Source organism: Schistosoma haematobium, chromosome 1 (assembly GCF_000699445.3).
Source record: "Schistosoma haematobium chromosome 1, whole genome shotgun sequence".
NCBI classification, from domain to species: Eukaryota; Metazoa; Platyhelminthes; class Trematoda; order Strigeidida; family Schistosomatidae; genus Schistosoma; species Schistosoma haematobium.
Window position 1 is genome coordinate 20,661,328 of NC_067196.1, and position 19,658 is coordinate 20,680,985.

The window sequence follows — 19,658 nt, forward strand, 5'->3', positions numbered from 1 at the left end:
ACTCACTTCATTTATCTTCTGCAGTGAAATGTGGTCAAAACAAGAAAATGACAGAAGCTACATTTTCCAAATTCAATATCTTGTATTGATTTGACCATATTATATTTTCAAAAGATCCTTAGAATATCGGATGCACTGAGTAACTACTTCTTGATTGTGTTACTTTCCCAAAGTAGAGTGTCATAAAGTAATAAATATCTCCAGCCCAATAATAAATTTCATTTATGAACCATGAAGAAGAGTTCACACTTCAAATTCAATGACTCCTTGTTTTTCGGTTGATGATCTTCACGTTTATTAAATATTGTAAACTATACATTAAGCAATAATTTACTTAGCAGCTTTGGTGAAAGATAAATGAATGTAAGTCATGAGAAAGGGATTCAAGAAAGAGATCTCTTTTCGGTGATATTATTCTTGTTAAGACGTCGTCGTCGTTTTTCGGGGTTCGTAAATCTTCATTTGTACCGGTCTTGTGTTCTTACTTTCGCGTCGTGGGAAATGCAGTGTTTCCTCGTTTTGAGTATAAGTGATAAGCGATTCCGACATGATAATGAGCGACGACCAGATATTAACAAAGTAGCATTCAATCTAGAAGACATTTCTTCTTAAATCTGTACAACCTCAAACACTTGGGTTTTTTGGATGATAATTTAATTACGTGCTTGTCACTTGCAATAATTGCTTGAACATTATAACATAGAAAAAAGAAAGGAAATCGTACTTATTCAAAGACCGTGAAACGAAATGAGATTGATCTTAGAAACTAATCGATAACCATATAAAATCGAGATAAGTATTTATAATTACTGAAATAGATTATAAAGCGGTATAATTTAGTTTTGAAAAGGAAATGCAATTAGAAAAGCCATAGAGATACGGATTGGCAGGCTCGAGGCAAATAAAAGTGGAAAGGGAAGGAGAGATTTGTATGACTAAGCATTACAACCATGGTAATAGTAAAAGTTGAGCAAGTTTCTTTTCCATATATAGTTTGGGATCCAATATGTTCATGATAAAGTCTACGGTCACCCAACTAAACTGGAAAATTCCTATTCGCTTTGCTGGTAACTCTGACGATGGAATCTCAATACGGAGATTTCTGCTTTAAATCATTCTTTCCTTTATGTTTAACAGAACACGAAAAATGTTTTGTCCTCTGATACAAAATACGATAGCACAATAGCAATCGACTGAATAACGGACGAGATGCGTTGGATCACGTGATACACAACTACACAATCCTGACCAACGATTGAGAATCAAACTTTATGGTAGACGATGGTTTTAATAACAGAAGTACATGCAAACACATAGTGAAACCCAAAAAAGAAGTCAGCATTACGACATAAATTTAGTCTAAGTGTGCAATTCGATTAAATTTACTAGTTTCTCTTGACAATTATCTATATATGATGTTGTCAGTCAAATAAGATTTGAGATATTTAGTTGCAATTTACTCAAACGTGAATCCTTATATAATTGATTTGGGATTGTATGACATGACAAAAAAAATTAACAAAAATCCAGTTACGCCTGTTCCAACACTATTTGTTTGAAATTTCTGAAAATAAGACTCCCCGCACAATCTGTAGAAATACTTCTTTATATCATAAATTACAGACGAGCTGTCCGTTTTCATTTAACAACTAATCACAGTTCAATTCATATGACACATCATTTCTTAATGATCTTTGATCATTTCATAAACCATTGAATAACGAATTTTTAGATTGGCGGTCAATCAGATGTAAGTAAATTCAACTTCGTTCCCTTCATACAAGTGTTTTTTTAAAGTAGGTCACATGGAACACTTGAAATTGTCAAGTGTATCTGTTATCTCTCAAAGTTTGCTTAAATATAAAATGGTAACAACATATTTTGTGGTGAGGTTAAGGAGGTATTACTAGTTTCAGTCTCCTAAAACGATGGTCAGTTGTCAACCGTTTTATCTGTTGAATTTCATACCAGAAGTAAATTATCCTTTGAACGGATAACATTATATATTTAATGTCATAGACAGCCGGATGAATTATATATAAAGTAATAACTATAATGTTATAACTAATTGTTGTTAACATTCTTTTTCTTACGGACATCTTGTTTCTCATAAAACAGTTAGATAATCGTTTATGTAGTCGCGTGATTTGGTTTATACTAAAAACATAACATAATGTCATACCTTTGTGATTGATCATATTACTGTATATAACGTTTGGCTGTTTGCACCTGATGCGAAGCCTTGAATGCAAATGAAGTATTTTTACTCTACAAATCTTATTGTTCTTGCTTGGATTCATACTAAATGTTTTAGATTTTCTCATTTCATTTTAGCACAAAGAATCTGGTGACTCAATTCATAATGATAGATTACTGTCGATAGACAATATGGGCAGTATATTACAGCTATATTTAAATAGAACCAAGAGAAGTGGCTCATGTTTAAATGAGCCAGTACCAAATAATGATGATGACCAGAATCCTACAAACAATAAACCTAATTCAGTTAATCAGTTAATGTTGAAAGAAAATTGCCAACAGTCAGATAATCAATTGCTAGGAATGTTATGTCGTCTAAATGAAATCGATGAACAACTTGAAAAGTTTCAAATTCAAAGGAGAATAGACAATGAAAATACATCACAAATATTGTCTTCTTTAAGATCAACTGAAGAAGAAAACAAGGTATTGTTTGAAAATACCTATGAAATAATGTTTTATCACAACGTATTGCAATATATTGATACAGTTTGTGTTTGTGATATTATGTTACGAGTTCAAATCACATTAGAAGCATCAATGTCAAGTTGCGCGAAACAAATGCTCGATACTTTCTTCAGATTGTGCCTTGACACTTGAAGCATTTTGACGAAAAATGAAGATGATTTCGCTGTGCATCTTGATATTAGTCAAGTTACTAATAAAAGACAAACGGCGTCCATTGGTTTTTGTAATTAACCTTAGTTCATTGCAAAATTTCATATGTAAATTTCTTTTGGTAGTCGATAATGCAAACACAAAATCTATAATTTTAACATTATTATTTCGTTCTGAAAACCAAAATTGTCAATGTATATATGGTGCGTACATCATTGTTACTATATCCATTAGGTGTCATAACAAGTGTTCACAAACACCTTTATGATTATGAAGAATGACGGTCATCAGTCTTGTCACAACATAGGGGTTGGATAGCACTTACGCTTTAGAAAATTTATTCACTAAACAGAACCTATTTTTCTTGATGAATTAACTTTTTTTTCAATATGAATCTTATTTTAATGTATGAGGATTCGATAGTTTGGATTGTCGAAATCTCAAATGAGGAAGTCTCATGTAAATGTAACACTTATGATCTATTAGATTTATTACACTCAATACTTCAATTCTATACTATTGGTTGATAAATATTTATTAATTTATCATAAGTGTATTTTTCTAAAATTAGTTACTTAATTAGATTTTTCGATTAATATTAATTAATAAGAACCTTTGTCAAAATTTCAATGAATAGTTTCACAATAGTTGTGCACAAAGGTAATGTAAGACACTATGGTGGGGAATTATATTTATGTTAATCGTTGAGAATTTTTTAAATATAATTTCCTTCTTTAATGATACTAATTAGTGTAATATGTTGTTTATACATTATTTATATGAAGATCCTGAACGAATCTATACGCCCAGGAGAATATGCACTCAGTAAATACCAAGAAACTCGTGAAGTAAAAAAACGCCTCAATGAAATTGAAACTCGACTTGCTCAAATTCAAAAAATTAATTTTGAAGAGGTAAGCTATGGTAATCATGAAGCAATTTTATTCTTAATTTTTCTTATATTCTAACGGTTTCATATAAAAACGTCTATGCTTCAGAAGCTTTTAGTAAGAATGAGTAAATATGTAATAATTAAATAGATGTACTATCTGTTGACAGTTGAATATTTCATACTCATTTAGAACATACATTATCAATGATCTAATTAAAGAGAGTAACTTGTAGTTTTAAAACAAGTGAATACTGTTATTTTCAATAAAATGTGGTTACATTTAAAGTAACTTGTATAACAGATTTCTCATTCATCAAATAAATGTAATCACCATTCAATGACTGATATATGTATCGTACACATCAATGAATAATACACATTATATCTGAAACATCTTTGGCAAAACTGGTTTGGTGGAATATACATTTTCAAAAGTGTACAAAAATTTACTGCTGTCAAGTAATCACAAACTTCATGAGAGTTTTAAGCGTTCCAGCTGACAGAGTGTGAACAACCAAAAGTAAATTAAACATCCATTCCCGCACTTTTATGCACTCAATATTGTTAATTTTGATTTCGAATACGTGTTTTGTACATAAATGGGATGAAGTTTAAGATTAATTTTGAAATGTTTTGAAAATATTAAAAGTCATAAGAACCGCTGTAATACGTGAAACACTAAATCCCGATTTCAATTTAAAATTTAAGTAATAACTGGGTTTGAATATTGTTTTTTGGACGTAATTCTCATAAATAGACATACTTAGTTATCTTGTTGTGACTGAAAAATAACTTCTATTTAATAAAATTGAAGATAAACAATATTTGAACTTTATTCCCCCAAATTATCTACAGTCTTTCGAATGTGTCTAATTTGCAACGACCTTGGAAATAAAATGACTGGGGAATTCGAAAATTATATTTTTTCTATAGTTTAATTTATTTGCGATACTAAGGATTTTAAGTTTAAATGTTGTACATCTTTTTCTTAGAAATATGTTATAGAATTGTAATTTCTAGAACACACTATCAAGTCATATCTATTCTAAGTAAACAGCACTTAAAATCACTGAATTCTTAAGTAGTTTTAAACATATCTAATTGAAATATGCCTCCATGTTAGATGTACAGTAATAAATTACTTTCTTAAAAGGAATATGTTCTCCCATTTATAACTTTCATGTTATATATTTCTGGTACTACTGTATGACACACTTATCGATCAATTTCATTTTTTGTTTCCAACTCCGCTTACCCCCCCCCTACACACACCAATACACACATACACTTATTATTGTTGTTGTCATCACGTGAATATTCCTATATTTTTCACGCTTTCATTGTTAGTCAAATGCAATTTTATTTTTGATTTGTTATACTAAATTATGGAAGAATTCATCTAATAATATTGAACAATTAAATATTGATTTAAATGAATTAACACCAAATGATTAAGAATCATTACGAATTTGAAATTTCAGGGATAGTTCTGTTCATGTTTTCATTTATTAAAATATAGTCAATGGATTAATTATTTATGTAATATTATATTTTATTTTAGCGGCATTTTAAATGATCAATCTTAAATGATCCATTTAAAAAGTTTTTGTTCAATCAGACCAATCAAAATACTGATTTTTTTTTAAATGTAGTCATCTATCAATATAATGAAATTTTTTAGACGACATTTGAGTGACGCCTTAGTAAACCTTGAAAATATACACCTAATTACTAGAGCTAAATGAGGGTTATAAAGTAGTTTGAAGAATAAGGATTATGATTTACAGTTGATAGTTAAGGTTAAAGATTAGATTTATGGTTTTCATCATGAACTGACATCAACCAAAATGTCAAAACACTATTTAGACAAATGGTTGAATGGATTTCGCGCCAAAATCCAAGACCTGTTATCCTAAATCTGATTGGTTTGTTCATAAATTATAGTTTCGCGGTAATTTTTGAGGTTTCAATAGATTACTTGTACAAATAACTACTTCACAACCCATATGTAATAAAACTATTGGATTGAAAAGAAATACATGTACCTGACATTACACTATGGAAATAAATTAAGTTCGAACTGTTTTTTAGTCAATATATGGAAAATTCATGTCCTTGACAGAACTTAGATAATAAACGCCACTTTATAAATCACAACACGTGTATTATTATACGATGTGTATATGATATCTTCTTCACTCTTATTTGCATAAAAATTAGACAACAGACCGATGATGCTAAATATTTTGTTTTAAATAAATGGACATGTACAACTGTGAGTTACTTTTCCTAGTGAGAATATCCATAGTGAACTCGGAGTAATTAAAAAATTAAGTTGTTAATGAAGCTTTAGATTCTATAGATTTAGACCAATCTCCAGTGAGTTAACAAAATATTACAGATTAAATCTATTAACCAATTAGTAGGAAAAAATAATAATTGTAAGACCAGCGCTTAGATTATATATTTATATTGCATTGCCAATCATAATAAAGATCACTGGAATGTAACATTATTGTTCAAGAAATTTCCAATGCTTTTTTCTTTGAAAGTTTGTTGCAATAATGCTGCATGATGTTGCGTCGCTCTTACATAAGGAACTGAAATAACCCTCAATCAGTTCATCAGATGTCTTATAATGAGTTGCCGTCTCTATATATCAAAATCACATTGCCGAATTGATTTTTAGACTATCTAGCTTTTTCTTTGTACAATAGATCGTTTTCGTCCTTACCTTGGTCTTCACTTTGTCAGAAAACATTGTTGTTTATAGTATGCACTGTTTTGTGTAGTTGTATTCTGTTTAATAGGTCCTTTTCTGTTCTTTTTTGTATTACCGTTTCAAAATACCTGATAATAATAAAAATTGCTGTTAAGCTTATACACAAAGTAATAAGTAAGTGAAACTTCTTCCCTATACTCATGAATTGCTTTTGTAATCATATGTCTTCATTAAAGAACTCTATTTTATTCACTAGCAAATAAAATGAAAGCAATTGTATATTGCACTTATGTAATAGATTTTTAATACACTTTGCACAATGAAATAATACTTTACACTTTTCTAGTTGTCATTGATATAATAAAATTGATATTTCAGAAAATGGGTAAGTTGATTTGTGCTTATTATGATATTTTTTCAATCACCTTTATTGTTTATAATAATAATAATAATAACAATAATTGTTTTCATCCAATACCATATACATATATGAAAATAGTAAAGAGAATTATTCAGGCTTTAAGTGAATATTTGTTAGAGTTAACTATTGTACTTAACTACTAGTTATTTATTACATAGACACTATCACTTCATTAATTTGTATGAAAAATTTCAAAACTAAATATCAAGTTTCTATTAGTTACAGATCAAAGTAAGAATAGTGAAACATAATTTTTTTAATAAATTCCTTTCTAATTTTACGACATTTCTATGTTATGTCAATGATTGTAGTAACTAAATTGAATGATATTTATAGTTATTTCAATAACATATTCATACAGTGTGTATAATTATAAGATACTTGTCATGTCCAAAACTCAATTCTATATAATCTGTATCATTTAACTGGTGCAAAAGAGAATGATTTCAAATAGGTGCTCATTATGATGCATTTACAGACAAGAATACACAGGGGTGGAGGTGATTATGTCTTTTTGTGTTGGACAGTGATTTGATTGAGTTAATGACTAATAATGAAAAGTTTGGATAAATTTTTTAATATAATTTATTGTTTTGTAATAAATAAAGGAAGAAAAAGTTCAGGAAATACTTTCCAGATGTTGTATACAGGAAAATGTGATTAATTCTAAAGGTACCTGTAATGTCAATATGGATTCCGGTGAACTTAATAAGTACGTTTAAGTAAGCTTAACTACTTGCCCAAACGTTTATATTCAGTTAAGACGGAATCGCTTTATATAATCCCGAAAAAAAATTTTAATAAAAACTATATTGATGTTGTGGACTCCGACCTGGATAGTTGGTTGCAAACCTTTTCATTATTCATCTGAACAGGATCATCAGTACGTACTCCGAAAAAAGTAGATAAATAGAAGTTTCCCACAACTGAATAACAGCTTGTTTCGTATCTCTGGAATTTAATTAGTTGTTATCCATAACGATGTGGTTGTTGCTTGTATGTTTGGTTTGGTTGTTTTTTGTCCTTGTTGTTAGTCCTTTTTCTAATTCGGTGATAAGCTTTGATGGATTTCGACGTGTCTCTATTGATTTGTACTTGATTGGAGTGCCAGGCTTCCAAATATTCTCTGGCTTTCTTTGTATAATATTTTGATGTTTCATCCGTCGAGCTCATATTTATAGCTATTCACTTGCATTAATATGAGCGAACCTATGTCGTATCGTTAAATAGCTAACTGGTGTTCATGTAGACAGACGAAAAGGGCGGCTATATTGTACTATATAGATTTTGTTACAGCTATTACAAATTATCTTGTAAACGATGTTGAGATTTTCTTTGGTTTGGAGAATATTTTTTGATAGACCACAATTGAAAACCTGAAAGCACTGGACAGCCGTTTCATCCCGGTATGAGACTACTTAGCAATGTGCATCCACGACATCGGCTCAGTAGTCTAGAGGTTTGGCGTTTTGCGTGCGGGACCGAAAGTCCTGGGTTCGAGCCGCGCGTGTGCGGTGGTGGATGCACTCTGCTGAGTCCCAGGCTAAGACGAAACGGCCGTCCAGGTTTTGAACGGTGGTCTAGTTTATGAACTAATGAACTTAACTATTAAAATCACTACAATTTCCTCAAACTTCATTCTGATCATAATATTGTTTGCAACGATTTTTTCGACTCGCGGTCTACACCCGTTCCTAATAATCTAATTAAATCATTCAGGACCTCGGAGATGCTCTTCATATAGGGTAAAATTATCCTACTTCATTCAGGGTTGTACTTACATATGTCACTATTAAAGATGACAGTGCTGATAACTAAACTGTATGGAACCACTAATAACCAGACTGATAAGTCTCCTAAATGAACCATTGAATCGGTTTCCTAAGTTCTTCTAATAACCCCAGGCTAAATCCACACGGCAACCTGATCATGAAAGGAAAGGCGTGAAGTGTGAAAAGAACCCTTTACTGCAAGGTCAGTTTGCGTACATAAAATCAAGGGTAATTATAGTATTTCAGATGGCCTTGGTCTTCTGGATGGTCCTTGAACCATGCTAAACATAAAAGCAGGATAGGTAATCAGAAATGTGATATATGTTCTCACTTTCTAAATGTTTCTGAGAAGCTTTTATTCAACGCTGATTAGATAAAATATTTCACAGAGTCCTAAGCCCCCATCTCTCCTGGACTTTTTCAAGAAACACTGGATCTCCACAACACAGACTTTTATAAGAGGGTTATTCGAAAATACATCATGCCTGATCATTTATTTAATGCACATCGTACGATAGGGGACATCGCTATATCTCCCGAAGCTACCTACACTAACTCCGCCTCGGATACTGTGATTTCGAAAACTTGATACACAAATGAACGCTACCCTTTCCTTATCCTCTATTCAGAACAGCTGAAGTCAGGATGAGTAGTCCCATGTTTTATTATATTCTTTTGATTCACGACTTATACGATTTTATGAATGAAAGACCAGATAGTAAAGTATCTGTAAAGTCTAATTTGTCTAGCTGCATCCAAGTTGTTCATTGTATTCCGTGCTTCCAATGAGATGTGGTCTTCATAATCCAATCGACCACTAGAAATGAGAAAGGGTAAAATTAAGCAGTATTAATTGGCACCGGTTTTCGCTTCGGATGCATTTGTCAGCTGTTTTTCATGCACAACTTCGCAGTATATTCTTTCGTATGGATTCCATATGATGTTGATGATCCTAGGCAGGCCATAGTGCTGAACGTTTTATAAGGTTCTCCTATGCACGCTGTCAAATGCTACCTCATTGTCAAAGAAGTTGGTGTATAGTGGCCAGTTCGATTCAATTGATTGCACAACAATCATCTGTAGTGTCGCGATTTGGTTTATGCACGACCGATTCCTACTGAATCCAGCCTGTTGATTTCAAAGTTGGATGTCTATTGAATCCGACATCCGGTTCAACAGTACCCTGTTGAAAAGTTTTCCTGGCACTGATAGTAGTGTGATACCTCTGTAGTTCTCACACTTGCTAACATGTCTTTTGATATCTTAGTGAGGTATCCTTCATCCTCGTCTGTCAGCACTTGTTCTTCCTCCAAAATCTTCCTGAATATTACGTGGAGCATCTTTGCAGTTACTTCTATGTCTGGCTTTAGTGCTTCAACATGTATGTTGCCATATCCTGCTGAGTTTCCCCTGTTGTTTTGTCTGATAGCCATGCTGATTTCTGTAAGAAAGTCTGTGTGTGCTGCCTCGATGTTCGGTAGGTTCAGTGGGGCTGATCTATTCAAGAATTCTTCAAAGTGTTCTACCCATCCGTCCCACTGTTCTTGAATGCCAATGATTGGCTTGCTTTCTTTGTTCTTTATAAATTGCTCTTGTTTGCCATATTTCCATGCTGTTTTCTTCGTTGTATCACAAAGTTGTCTCATATTTCCTCCTCTTGCAGCTTTTTCCTATATTATTGCAAGGTTTTCCACGTATTTCTGCTTGTCGAGTTTAATGCTCCTCTTCACTCTTGTTTGCTTCTGTGCATTCAGCCTGTGTCTTGACTTCCTTTGCTCTTGTTCGGTTGTTGTTAATTGCTTTCTTCGTGTTCGTTCAGCTTCTCTCTTTGTTCTCACGTCTTCGATCGACCTTCAGGATTTTTTGGTGACGCAAACACGATTGATCTGGTTCTCTGTAGTGTGATCCTGTGAGACCCATATGGCTTTGTTTGCGCTTGTGGGGGGATAGTGCCACATATAACGATTTTGTTGAAGGCACATACATTTGAAAACCTCTCGCCATTTTCGTTCCATTCTTCCAGTCAGTCTATGTCGTCCCACAATATCTCCATACCCGGTGTTATCTATTTTAACTTTGGCGTTCAGGTCTCCTATCATCATGGTCAGGTCGTTTCCTGGGCATTTCTCCACGATCGACTACAGCCTCTCATAAACTGATCTTTATAATCTTCATTGCTATCATTGGTTGGCGTATAGCACTGGATAACATTCATTGTGATTCCGTTTCTCTTTGTTTTAAAAGATGCTTAGGTGATCCTGGATCCATGAGTTTCCCATCGTCTAAGTGTTTTACGTGCTTCTTTGGACAGCATCAGAGCAACTCATGTGTGTGTGTGGAGCATTTTCCTCTTCGCGACCCGAGTACAGCGAAATCTCTATCGAATCTAACCTTTTCTGTCCAGCTTGAATCCCATTGATTTCACTGATTCTGAGAACCATCAAGTTGTATTTCCCCATTTTTGCAGCTATTTGGTTAGTCCTACCGGTCTCCCTTATTTTCCGGGCATTCCATGTACATATTTAAATTGTTGCTCTGGTTGTTAGAAGAGGAACCAGCCTCATGAGTTTCGAAGAATCTTGGCTTTCACCAAGAGGCGTCATAATTCTTCTGAATGAATATTCTTCAACTTCCAGATCAGAAGGGACGAACTGAGCGAAGAAAGTTCTTTTCAATTAGTTTTTCATCATGGCTCTACACTAATATATATATATATATATATATATATATATATATATATATATATATATATATATATGTTTTACAATAATGATATAATACTCATCGAGTGGATACGTTATGTAATAATTACATAGTGACATTTAAATTAACATTGAGTAATTGGAAGAAAGAGGATTATTAATATTCAAAGTAGTTAATAAATCAAGAAGTTGCTACGTTGCATAATATATGAAAAGGAGAGAAGGAACAGAGTTTTTTAATGGATGGTCAGTAGAATAGTAGTTACGTAAGAATCAAGAGATGAATGTTGAAAAATCATAAAGTTCAAAAACAAAATTTGAAAACTTTTTTTAAAAAACCGAATGGAAGAAGTATGAAAAATATCCAGACCACCTTTCCTATTGAGTGCAGAGGGATTTAGCGTAATGTGAAGCACTTCGGCTACTCGCTTCTAAATTATTTTAATGTTTTCAATATCAATTTGGTGATTATTTACAATAACACGTACTGATATTGCTAATTTAATCTGTACATTTTCCAATTCTATATGATTATTAGGTCTTTTTATGTAACTTAAGTGCTCTTTGGCACGAGTCGAGATTTCACGGGAAGACTCTCAAATATAGAGCGCATCGATACAGCCTGACCAGTAGACACAATTTTGTGTGGAAGTGAACTTGACCGTATCTTTTATTCTAACTACAGCGTTTCTTAGAGCGTTGATTGTCTTATAGAAAGCTTTAATTTTGTACGTTTTCAATAACTATTGTAATTCCTCCGTCGTACCTTGGCGGCAAGGTAAAACCACAGTACTAATCCAAGACCTTTCATTATTTATTTATTTTAACACATAGATATTGGTACAAGGAGGCACCAAATACATATGCGCCACACAAATCTCATTCGATGTGTGAAGGCTGCGATACTGCCCGGGTGCCCAAACCGAAGCAGGTGGTTTTCTTAGGGGGCCACACCCAGAGACTGTGACCTGAAGGTCTAACCCACAAGGCAGTGGAGCATCGTAAGGAGATGCAGTCCCATGGAAGCCGGTGACCAACAATTGGTTCATACGCCTTTTGCTCCCGCAGGATACTGGAGCCTACGTGCACCATTGATTTGGAATCCGGTTAAAGCGCCGGACATTCGCTTTTTGTCCTCTCATTTTTGTAAACACCCCCGCCACGAGAAGGCAGTGAGTAGGACTTCCCTGGCAGAGGCTATATACGCGTGGTCATGTGAGGGCATTTCGAGAGGGAGAGCGAACTCTCCCCACTCTCGGCCGTACCAGGGCATTTGGGGGCAGAACTTTCATTAAGATTGCTATTTACAGATGGACAATTTTGTATTGATAAGTTTTTTATAATATTCTTAGGGAAAATTTTAAAACGTAGGATGTTTATTGTATTCTCTTTTCCTTTTAGTTTGTCTCTTCTGAAGTAATAATCCTGGTTGCTCTTCTGAAGAGATCCAGGGCTAGGGAAATTTTCGTACCGAATGGATGTGCAGGGTTAAAATCGATATACCGATTAGAATGTGTCGGTTTTCGGTATATGGTTAGATTGAGACTATCATTAGAATTACTTTTAACTGAACTGTCGAAGAAAGGTAGTTCACCATGCTCATCTTCATTTCGAAAGTGAATTTGATGTGTTCTGAGAGCGTGTTTATGTGTTTGGAGAAATTGCTAACAAGTCTTTTTAAAGAGGACATTTGTGTTATCTATATATCTGAGCCAGATGAGTGGTCTGATGGTACTGGCAAGAATAAGCGACTCAATGTGGGAAATAAATAAATTTACAGCAATTGGGGATACTGGATGTCCCATAGCTACTCCATTCGTTTGTTTATATAAGGTCCCTTCGAAGCTGAAAAGTGTTACATTTAAGTAGTTTGAGGGATTTCATGATTAAACTAATGCTTAATGGACATCTGCGAAATAGAGTAATATCATTCTCTACTAAATCATTAACGAAATCAAGACATCTATCGACTGGAATGCTGTGTATAAAGATACATCATACCATTGTTCCGTTCTTGTTGATAGATAACTCTGAGATCTTTTATTTGAATTCATATGAATTCTTTACGACATTGATTAGCTTGTGTTGAAGTGGCATTAGTAAAGACTGTTGAAGCTAATATAGCTTAAACACGGAAATCATTTCGTTTAGAGTTTCTAGCATGTGACTAGAACGATTCAACTTGAAATGATAAATTAACACAATATATGAGGTAATAATGGTCTAGGAAACGATAAATTTATGTTTGATAAACTAAATAATCTAGAACAAAACATTCATTAGATGTTATCTTAGCATATTTATGAGTAAGAGAGGACAATATTAAATATTTCAGCACAATTTACTACTTAAACCGCACACTAAAATAATTACATGCTTGACCAGGACATTACTATTTCTGAATAAGTTAATATAATATTTTCACTTATTTTAAAGAGGTTATTTCTCAATATATGTTATCTTGTAGACGAATTCTCTCCACCTAGGATAACGTCGAAGAGTTGGATATTACGAGAGTCAGAGTGTGAAGTACAAACAAGTAATGATTTATGTATGTTTCTCACCACTTGTACAAGGAAACCTATTTTGTATACAGCTAGTAATAATAAATAATCTGTAAATATGAAATATATATATCCTAATAATTCATCCAACTTACCGTTAATTTCCTATACTATTAAATAAATAATATATTTGTGATATCCCAATGAGTAGAAAATTAGATTTTCTGACGTTTCGTGGTTTAGTGTAAGTCACTTCTTCAGAGAATATTAAAATTAGAATTAATCCAAGTTTAAATAGTACAACGGAACAATAAGAATAGTATTTGATCAATCAAAAACATGTCTGAACAAGTTAATCAAAGGTCACGTATTTCATGCCCAATGATGGAGAGTTCAAACGCTAACTCTACAAATGATATCAACCTAATGCGACGTAACGATACACGGTAAACAGTACTTCAAACGTTGTTATGTCCTATGGCCCGTCAAACATCACGTGACAAGACCAGAACACCGACTTATATGACCTTGTCCATGTGCTAAACCAATGATGCGTTATACAGCACGAATAGCCTTGAGTCAACTCCGAGTCCTTATTGGTCCTCACCTAACCCAGCCCGTTCAGTCCAGAAAACAATTTCAGACTCTTACTGAATCGTATGATTCAGATATACTAGGCTTATATACAAGCAGATCAGACTACATCACACTATAAAATGAGGAATAATAATTAAGCAAGATTAAGTCAAAGTGTTTGTGTGAGATAATGCAACTGATAAATCGGGAATAAGTTAAGAGTGGTAAGTCGTATTGCAGTAGCCAAAAGGTCAAATGAAAGCTCATAATAAAAGGGATACGAATACATATATTCTAGTTTCTTATAGTTACCCAATAAAAATAAATAAATAATTCCTAGCAGTTACCATTCATTTATTCTTCGGATGTAACAAACGTTATTAATATACATACCTAACAAGCTGACATTTTGTATATAGTTTTATTTTACCTACAAGAAGTGGTATTACTGTACTTGTTTGGAAATATAATCTATGTTAGTGATCTTGTAACAAATGATGTAACACTGAATCAAAAAGTAACCAGCCAGAAAAGAGCAAAGGTTATGAAGGGAATTAGGAATTTCGGACTCATAACAGTAAAACAAACTGAATTGTAAAACTATAAAGAGCATTTAAGCGGTACTTATCAACAAGATATAATGATAAATAGGTATGAAAAAAGAATGATTTACAGCAATTATCGTGAACATAAGAAAGTAACCTTGTCACGTCACTCAAATATACAATTTCAGTCATTTATAATATAACTCACTCTAAAATACATTCATATAAATGTCTATACAAAATTGAAGAAAGAAAAAACAAAGATGAGGGAGTCGAAAACATTTCTAGATTTGAAAATGATGTTCCATTTTGAAATCATTAATAAGTTTACGGTGCGTAGAGACTTTTAAACCCAACTGATCAATTTGATTAATAATGTGATCAGCTTGTAATAATAACTGGTTCACAAATTCTAGTTTTTTCGACATTACGTTAACAACGGCTAATTGTAATATTGAATGTATTAGAGTATACACAATTTCATGCATTTCACGTTGTTTTGAAACGTTTGATTTCAGTAGTTCATTATCGTTAGAGTAATTATCAATGAAAAATTGATACTTGGTTTGACTTGTTTGAATAACTTGTTCAAGAATACGTTGAGACTCTGTAAATACATTTAAATCAGCATAGATAACGCTAATATCAATTAATAAATTTAAACAGTTTGCATGGTCTGAAGGATAAATTTGACTGGCAATTTCATAAGCTCGTTGAGCATAAACTAAAGCTTCTGTTTGTCTTTGATTAGCAAAGAGAAATCTGTGAATTAAAAACAAATATGTAAGTAATTGGACGCAATTTTCCATAGCTATGAATAATACCCATTGAAATTTATCCAGAAATATGCAAAAAGCGATCCTCGTACAAAATACGATGGAGTAAAAAGGAAAACCTGCTTCTTACACTTACGTTTCAAAGGTGATGAAATTGCTGGAATAATTAATCATAGAATAAACTCTGCGTTGAAAATCACCTACCCAGCAGCAAAACTTATGACAGTATGGCAAACGAACTGCTCACTTCAACAAACCAAAATCGACAAGCCCTCTTTTCTTAGTAGCTCCAACTGCATCTACCATTTCACATGTACGTGCCAAAGCACAAACATTGGAAGAACTGAGAGAAGAGTGCATGTCCGCATTTCTGAGCATGTTCCAGAAAACTTGAGTCTGCGAGGGAATAAGGCCTTCAACAGTGCAATAGCTCGACATCTACTTGACACCGGACACACCATCGACATTCCGCATGCTTTGTAAGATTTAATATTTTTCACTGAACATTCTAGCAAGACATAATAAAATGTGCAAAAATTTGGAATTATTGGCTAGCTACACTTTGTTTACTAGATTTACCGTACAAATGAAACATTATTTGTTTCAATTTGTATTTTATTTATTTAAACACATACACATTGGTACAAGGAGGCACCAAATATATATGCGCCACACTTCATTATTCGATTAGTATGAGGGCTTGAATACCGCACGGGTCCTCAAACTGAAGCAGGTGGTTTTCTCAGGGAGCTACACTCCGAGCATCTGACCTAGAGGTCTATTCCACAACGCAGTAGAACGCCGTTAGTAGATGGAGCCCCATGAGTCAACCCAATGAGTCAGTCGACATCAAAACAATGACAGCTCAACGATTCATTACGAAAAAAAAACTAATCTCGAAACCTAGACATTTGATGCTTTTGGTCATTTAAATCCGGAATTGGTAAATTACGCATCCAGTAAAAAGCCCCTAAAATTGATTAGCTCAGAGGATGCAATCAAATTCATTGTTGAATATTTCAATTGACGGCTAAATATTTTTACGATAATTTAGCTTATACTATCAGCACGGGAAGAATTATTAAAAAATATATACCAACCTAAACTGGACAGGCCAAATGACCATGAAGAGTCTCATTTAATTGTATTTACAAAAACCATTAACAGGACTTACTTGGCGAAATAATTACAACACATTCCCAGTAAAGCTTTTTCATTTATATGGTCGATACTTTCATCGAAACTTGTTAACTTTTCCTCTTGGTTTTCTATACAAAATCGAAAACCCTTCTCAGCATCATCTAATCTACCAGACTTTTCGAAAAGCATGGACATTTTAAGTGACAGCTCAATAAACATTGCATCATTCGGTGATATTTTGGCTGTTAAACAATCCTCCATTGTCTGTTTAATTAATTTTTCTGCTTCTAAATAATTTCCCATAAGGAGATTTAGATTTGCCATCTCGGAACATATCCGTGCACGTTTATCGATGTATTCGCGATTGGTTAACTCATGATTTTGATAAGACTGGTTGACAAACCACAGTAGTTCATGTAATTTATCATTTGCCACACTGAATTCACCCGTAGCTATATGAAATAACGAATTATTGAATAGTTGTTGACACTGTTCGTGTATATCTTTCTTTTTCCATAATTCCAATGGCCACCAAGTAAATGATACAGTAAAAGACAAAGTTTTGGTAAATGTTGGCGAAATTCGAGGACTGGATTGAGTACACAATAAACTGAGAAATAAAAATAAATGTTTTAGAGTTTAAATAACATGGGTTTCTCTATTTTAACAGTAACATAGTTAACAAACTTATTACTTCGTAGGCAAAGTGACTTGCTGTTCGTTACATCGAAGAGTAATAAAACTATAGATAATAAATTTAAAGTCCGACAGCGGAACTATAGTGATGACTGTATTGGTATATAGTAGAAGTAAGACGTTCCCCACGAATAGCCAGTATCTCCATCAATACGGCCTACTGAAAACGAGAAAAGAGACCCGGAAAGGCCGGACCGAGAAATAGTACATCTTATTTCCGGTGCTAATGTTGAGGTCTTAAAAGTAAGGAGCTAAGACATCGAAAACTCACGAAGTTGCGAGTGATGAGCCTGAAGCAGAAATTACTCAAGCTATGAGGATACAATTTATGTACCGCAAAACTTTCCCCCTCAATCAAGTTTCATTTTCAGGGCCCTTGGAAAAGATACTTTCTTAGTGTCTGTGTGTGAGCAGGAAGTGATAACACGGTTTTACATACTTAAGTAGAATGACTGCTGTGTTTTGTAGAACTACCCGGCAAGTTATTACATCAATATGAACATCATTTACCCACAAGTTGGGGTGAATGTAATAGCAAAAAGCAGGTGCTTCAGTGATAAAACGCCTCCTTTAGACCCTCCCCCCACTTCAGAAAAGTTTCAAACCTCTCCTTAACCATTCTGATTTCGGGAGTTAAATAACATCATTAAACACTAGACAGTGCTCTTCAAAGTTACATGCAGAAACCCGCATTCAGCGAACAAAGTACATTAAATTTAGTGTTTAAACATTAATGTTACAACGTACAAGAAATTTGCCGTAGTACTCCTAACACGAACAAATGAAGTGATTTTAGTAAGTCTTAGCAGCCGTTCTCATTGATATGAAACTACAAAAACTGGGGTTCATTTGGATGTATTCATGCATCCACAAAAGTATAAGGAAATCCGAAAAATGATAGGCAATCAATTAGGAGTTCATTTTAACAAAATAATTTTTTTGGCTGAAGGTAGAGACAGACAGTTCCATTTAAAACATAAAGTTCGACATACCTGTAAACACGATAACGATAAAACCTCGTAAACCGTGAAATATATTTCAGCATTTTAAACTGATACACTACCAAACTTCATTTCACCACATTCTTCAATACACCTGCAAATAGTTAAAACGTATTGGTAAAATATTTGATTAAAAAGCCCAAATCGGTACATACAATCAGATTTTGAAAATTAAGCATTTAGTTCTACTTACAAATTTCGTGAGGCTGCATTCGGAATATAGGATTCAAACAGAGAATCCTTTTTGAAACTAATTCAATGGCGAGGAATCAGAATGCTAAATGGTCTCTCGCCTATATTATGAAGACAGACGGAGACGAATTAACCTAGTTCTTTTATTTTGCCGCAGGTTATAGGCTGATTTGATACTAACTTACCGAACACAAACGATTATTTTAGTACCGTTATGTCTTATATTTTTCTTCACTCTAGGACTGCTCATCTGAGAGGACATTGTAAGAAGGTTCAAAAACCGAGACCATATCGTCCACCTCCCGAGTCCCGCTTCTTGCACCGAGTAATGAATTATTGGAATTCTCTACCAAAACACGTAGTACCAGCACCTGTTTAAAATTCCAAAGCGATCGCTTTGAAATCATAAACTCAATCTTAGATCGAGTTTTCACAGTACTGGAGATCGCAAGGGTAAACACAGGTCGATTGACCTGTCCTTATGAAAACAGGAGGTATGCTACTGAAGACTGAAATACACGAGACTATAATTTATGGACGGACCAATTAGACATAAGATAACGGGACTTGGGTTTTGGCGCGAAATTCACACATCAATTTGGCTACATAGCGTCTTGGCATTTCAGCTGACAGTTCGTAATAAAAACCATAAATCGAATTCCTAACCATAACCATAAACTGTAAATCATGATTCTATTCCCTCACACTTTTACAACCCTCATTCAGTCCGCGTTTGTAGGTGGACACTCACAATGTCACTTAAGCGTCGACCAAAGGTCGTCCACAAGTTATAGATTCACCAGTGAGAAAATAAACGACATCAAAGCAAGAAAGTTCTGGCG

The 19,658-nt window shown here is 33.7% G+C and overlaps 2 protein-coding genes across 5 annotated transcripts in view; one reads left to right on the forward strand and one right to left on the reverse strand.

Moving 5' to 3' along the window:
• Nucleotides 1-14,035, forward strand: part of MORN2 (MORN repeat containing 2) — a 29,382-nt gene extending 15,347 nt beyond the window's left edge. The window contains exons 1-4 of one of the 2 annotated variants that reach the window (XM_051212607.1): nt 1,889-1,931; nt 2,335-2,685; nt 3,663-3,791; nt 13,854-14,035. In XM_051212607.1, the coding sequence (XP_051073369.1) occupies nt 1,929-1,931; nt 2,335-2,685; nt 3,663-3,791; nt 13,854-13,877 (507 nt within the window). In that variant the 5' untranslated portion in view covers nt 1,889-1,928 and the 3' untranslated portion in view covers nt 13,878-14,035. Of the gene's footprint in view, nt 1-1,888; nt 1,932-2,334; nt 2,686-3,662; nt 3,792-5,116; nt 5,304-13,853 lie in introns of those variants that run through there. The other variant, XM_012937162.3, reaches the window with a different exon arrangement.
• Nucleotides 14,036-14,254: 219 nt separating this feature from the next.
• TTC19 (Tetratricopeptide repeat protein 19, mitochondrial) lies at nt 14,255-19,596 on the reverse strand. 3 transcript variants are annotated; one of them, XM_051212623.1, is made up of 5 exons: nt 19,002-19,596; nt 18,818-18,956; nt 18,616-18,718; nt 16,962-17,537; nt 14,255-15,773 (listed from the first exon to the last, which is right to left on the reverse strand). In XM_051212623.1, exons 3-5 carry the CDS (start codon nt 18,666-18,668, stop codon nt 15,296-15,298), a joined length of 1,107 nt encoding a protein of 368 aa, XP_051073370.1. In that variant the 5' UTR covers nt 18,669-18,718; nt 18,818-18,956; nt 19,002-19,596; the 3' UTR covers nt 14,255-15,295. The 3 variants fall into 3 exon arrangements, with proteins under 3 accessions (XP_051073370.1, XP_051073371.1, XP_051073372.1); XM_051212624.1 differs by having other exon boundaries at nt 14,255-17,537; nt 18,371-18,956; XM_051212625.1 differs by having other exon boundaries at nt 14,255-16,295; nt 18,616-19,596.
• Between the last annotated feature and the right edge of the window lie 62 nt (nt 19,597-19,658).

What these genes read in the sequence shown, in the direction of transcription:
- TTC19 (XM_051212623.1), bottom strand. Translation starts at nt 18,668, where the DNA reads ATGCTGAAATATATTTCACGGTTTACGAGGTTTTATCGTTATCGTGTT. An exon ending in TATCGTTATCGTGTTTACAG is followed by an intron (nt 17,538 to 18,615) that starts GTATGTCGAACT and finishes TTTATTTCTCAG; the next exon opens with TTTATTGTGTACTCAATCCA. An exon ending in TGTTGTAATTATTTCGCCAA is followed by an intron (nt 15,774 to 16,961) that starts GTAAGTCCTGTT and finishes TTTAATTCACAG; the next exon opens with ATTTCTCTTTGCTAATCAAA.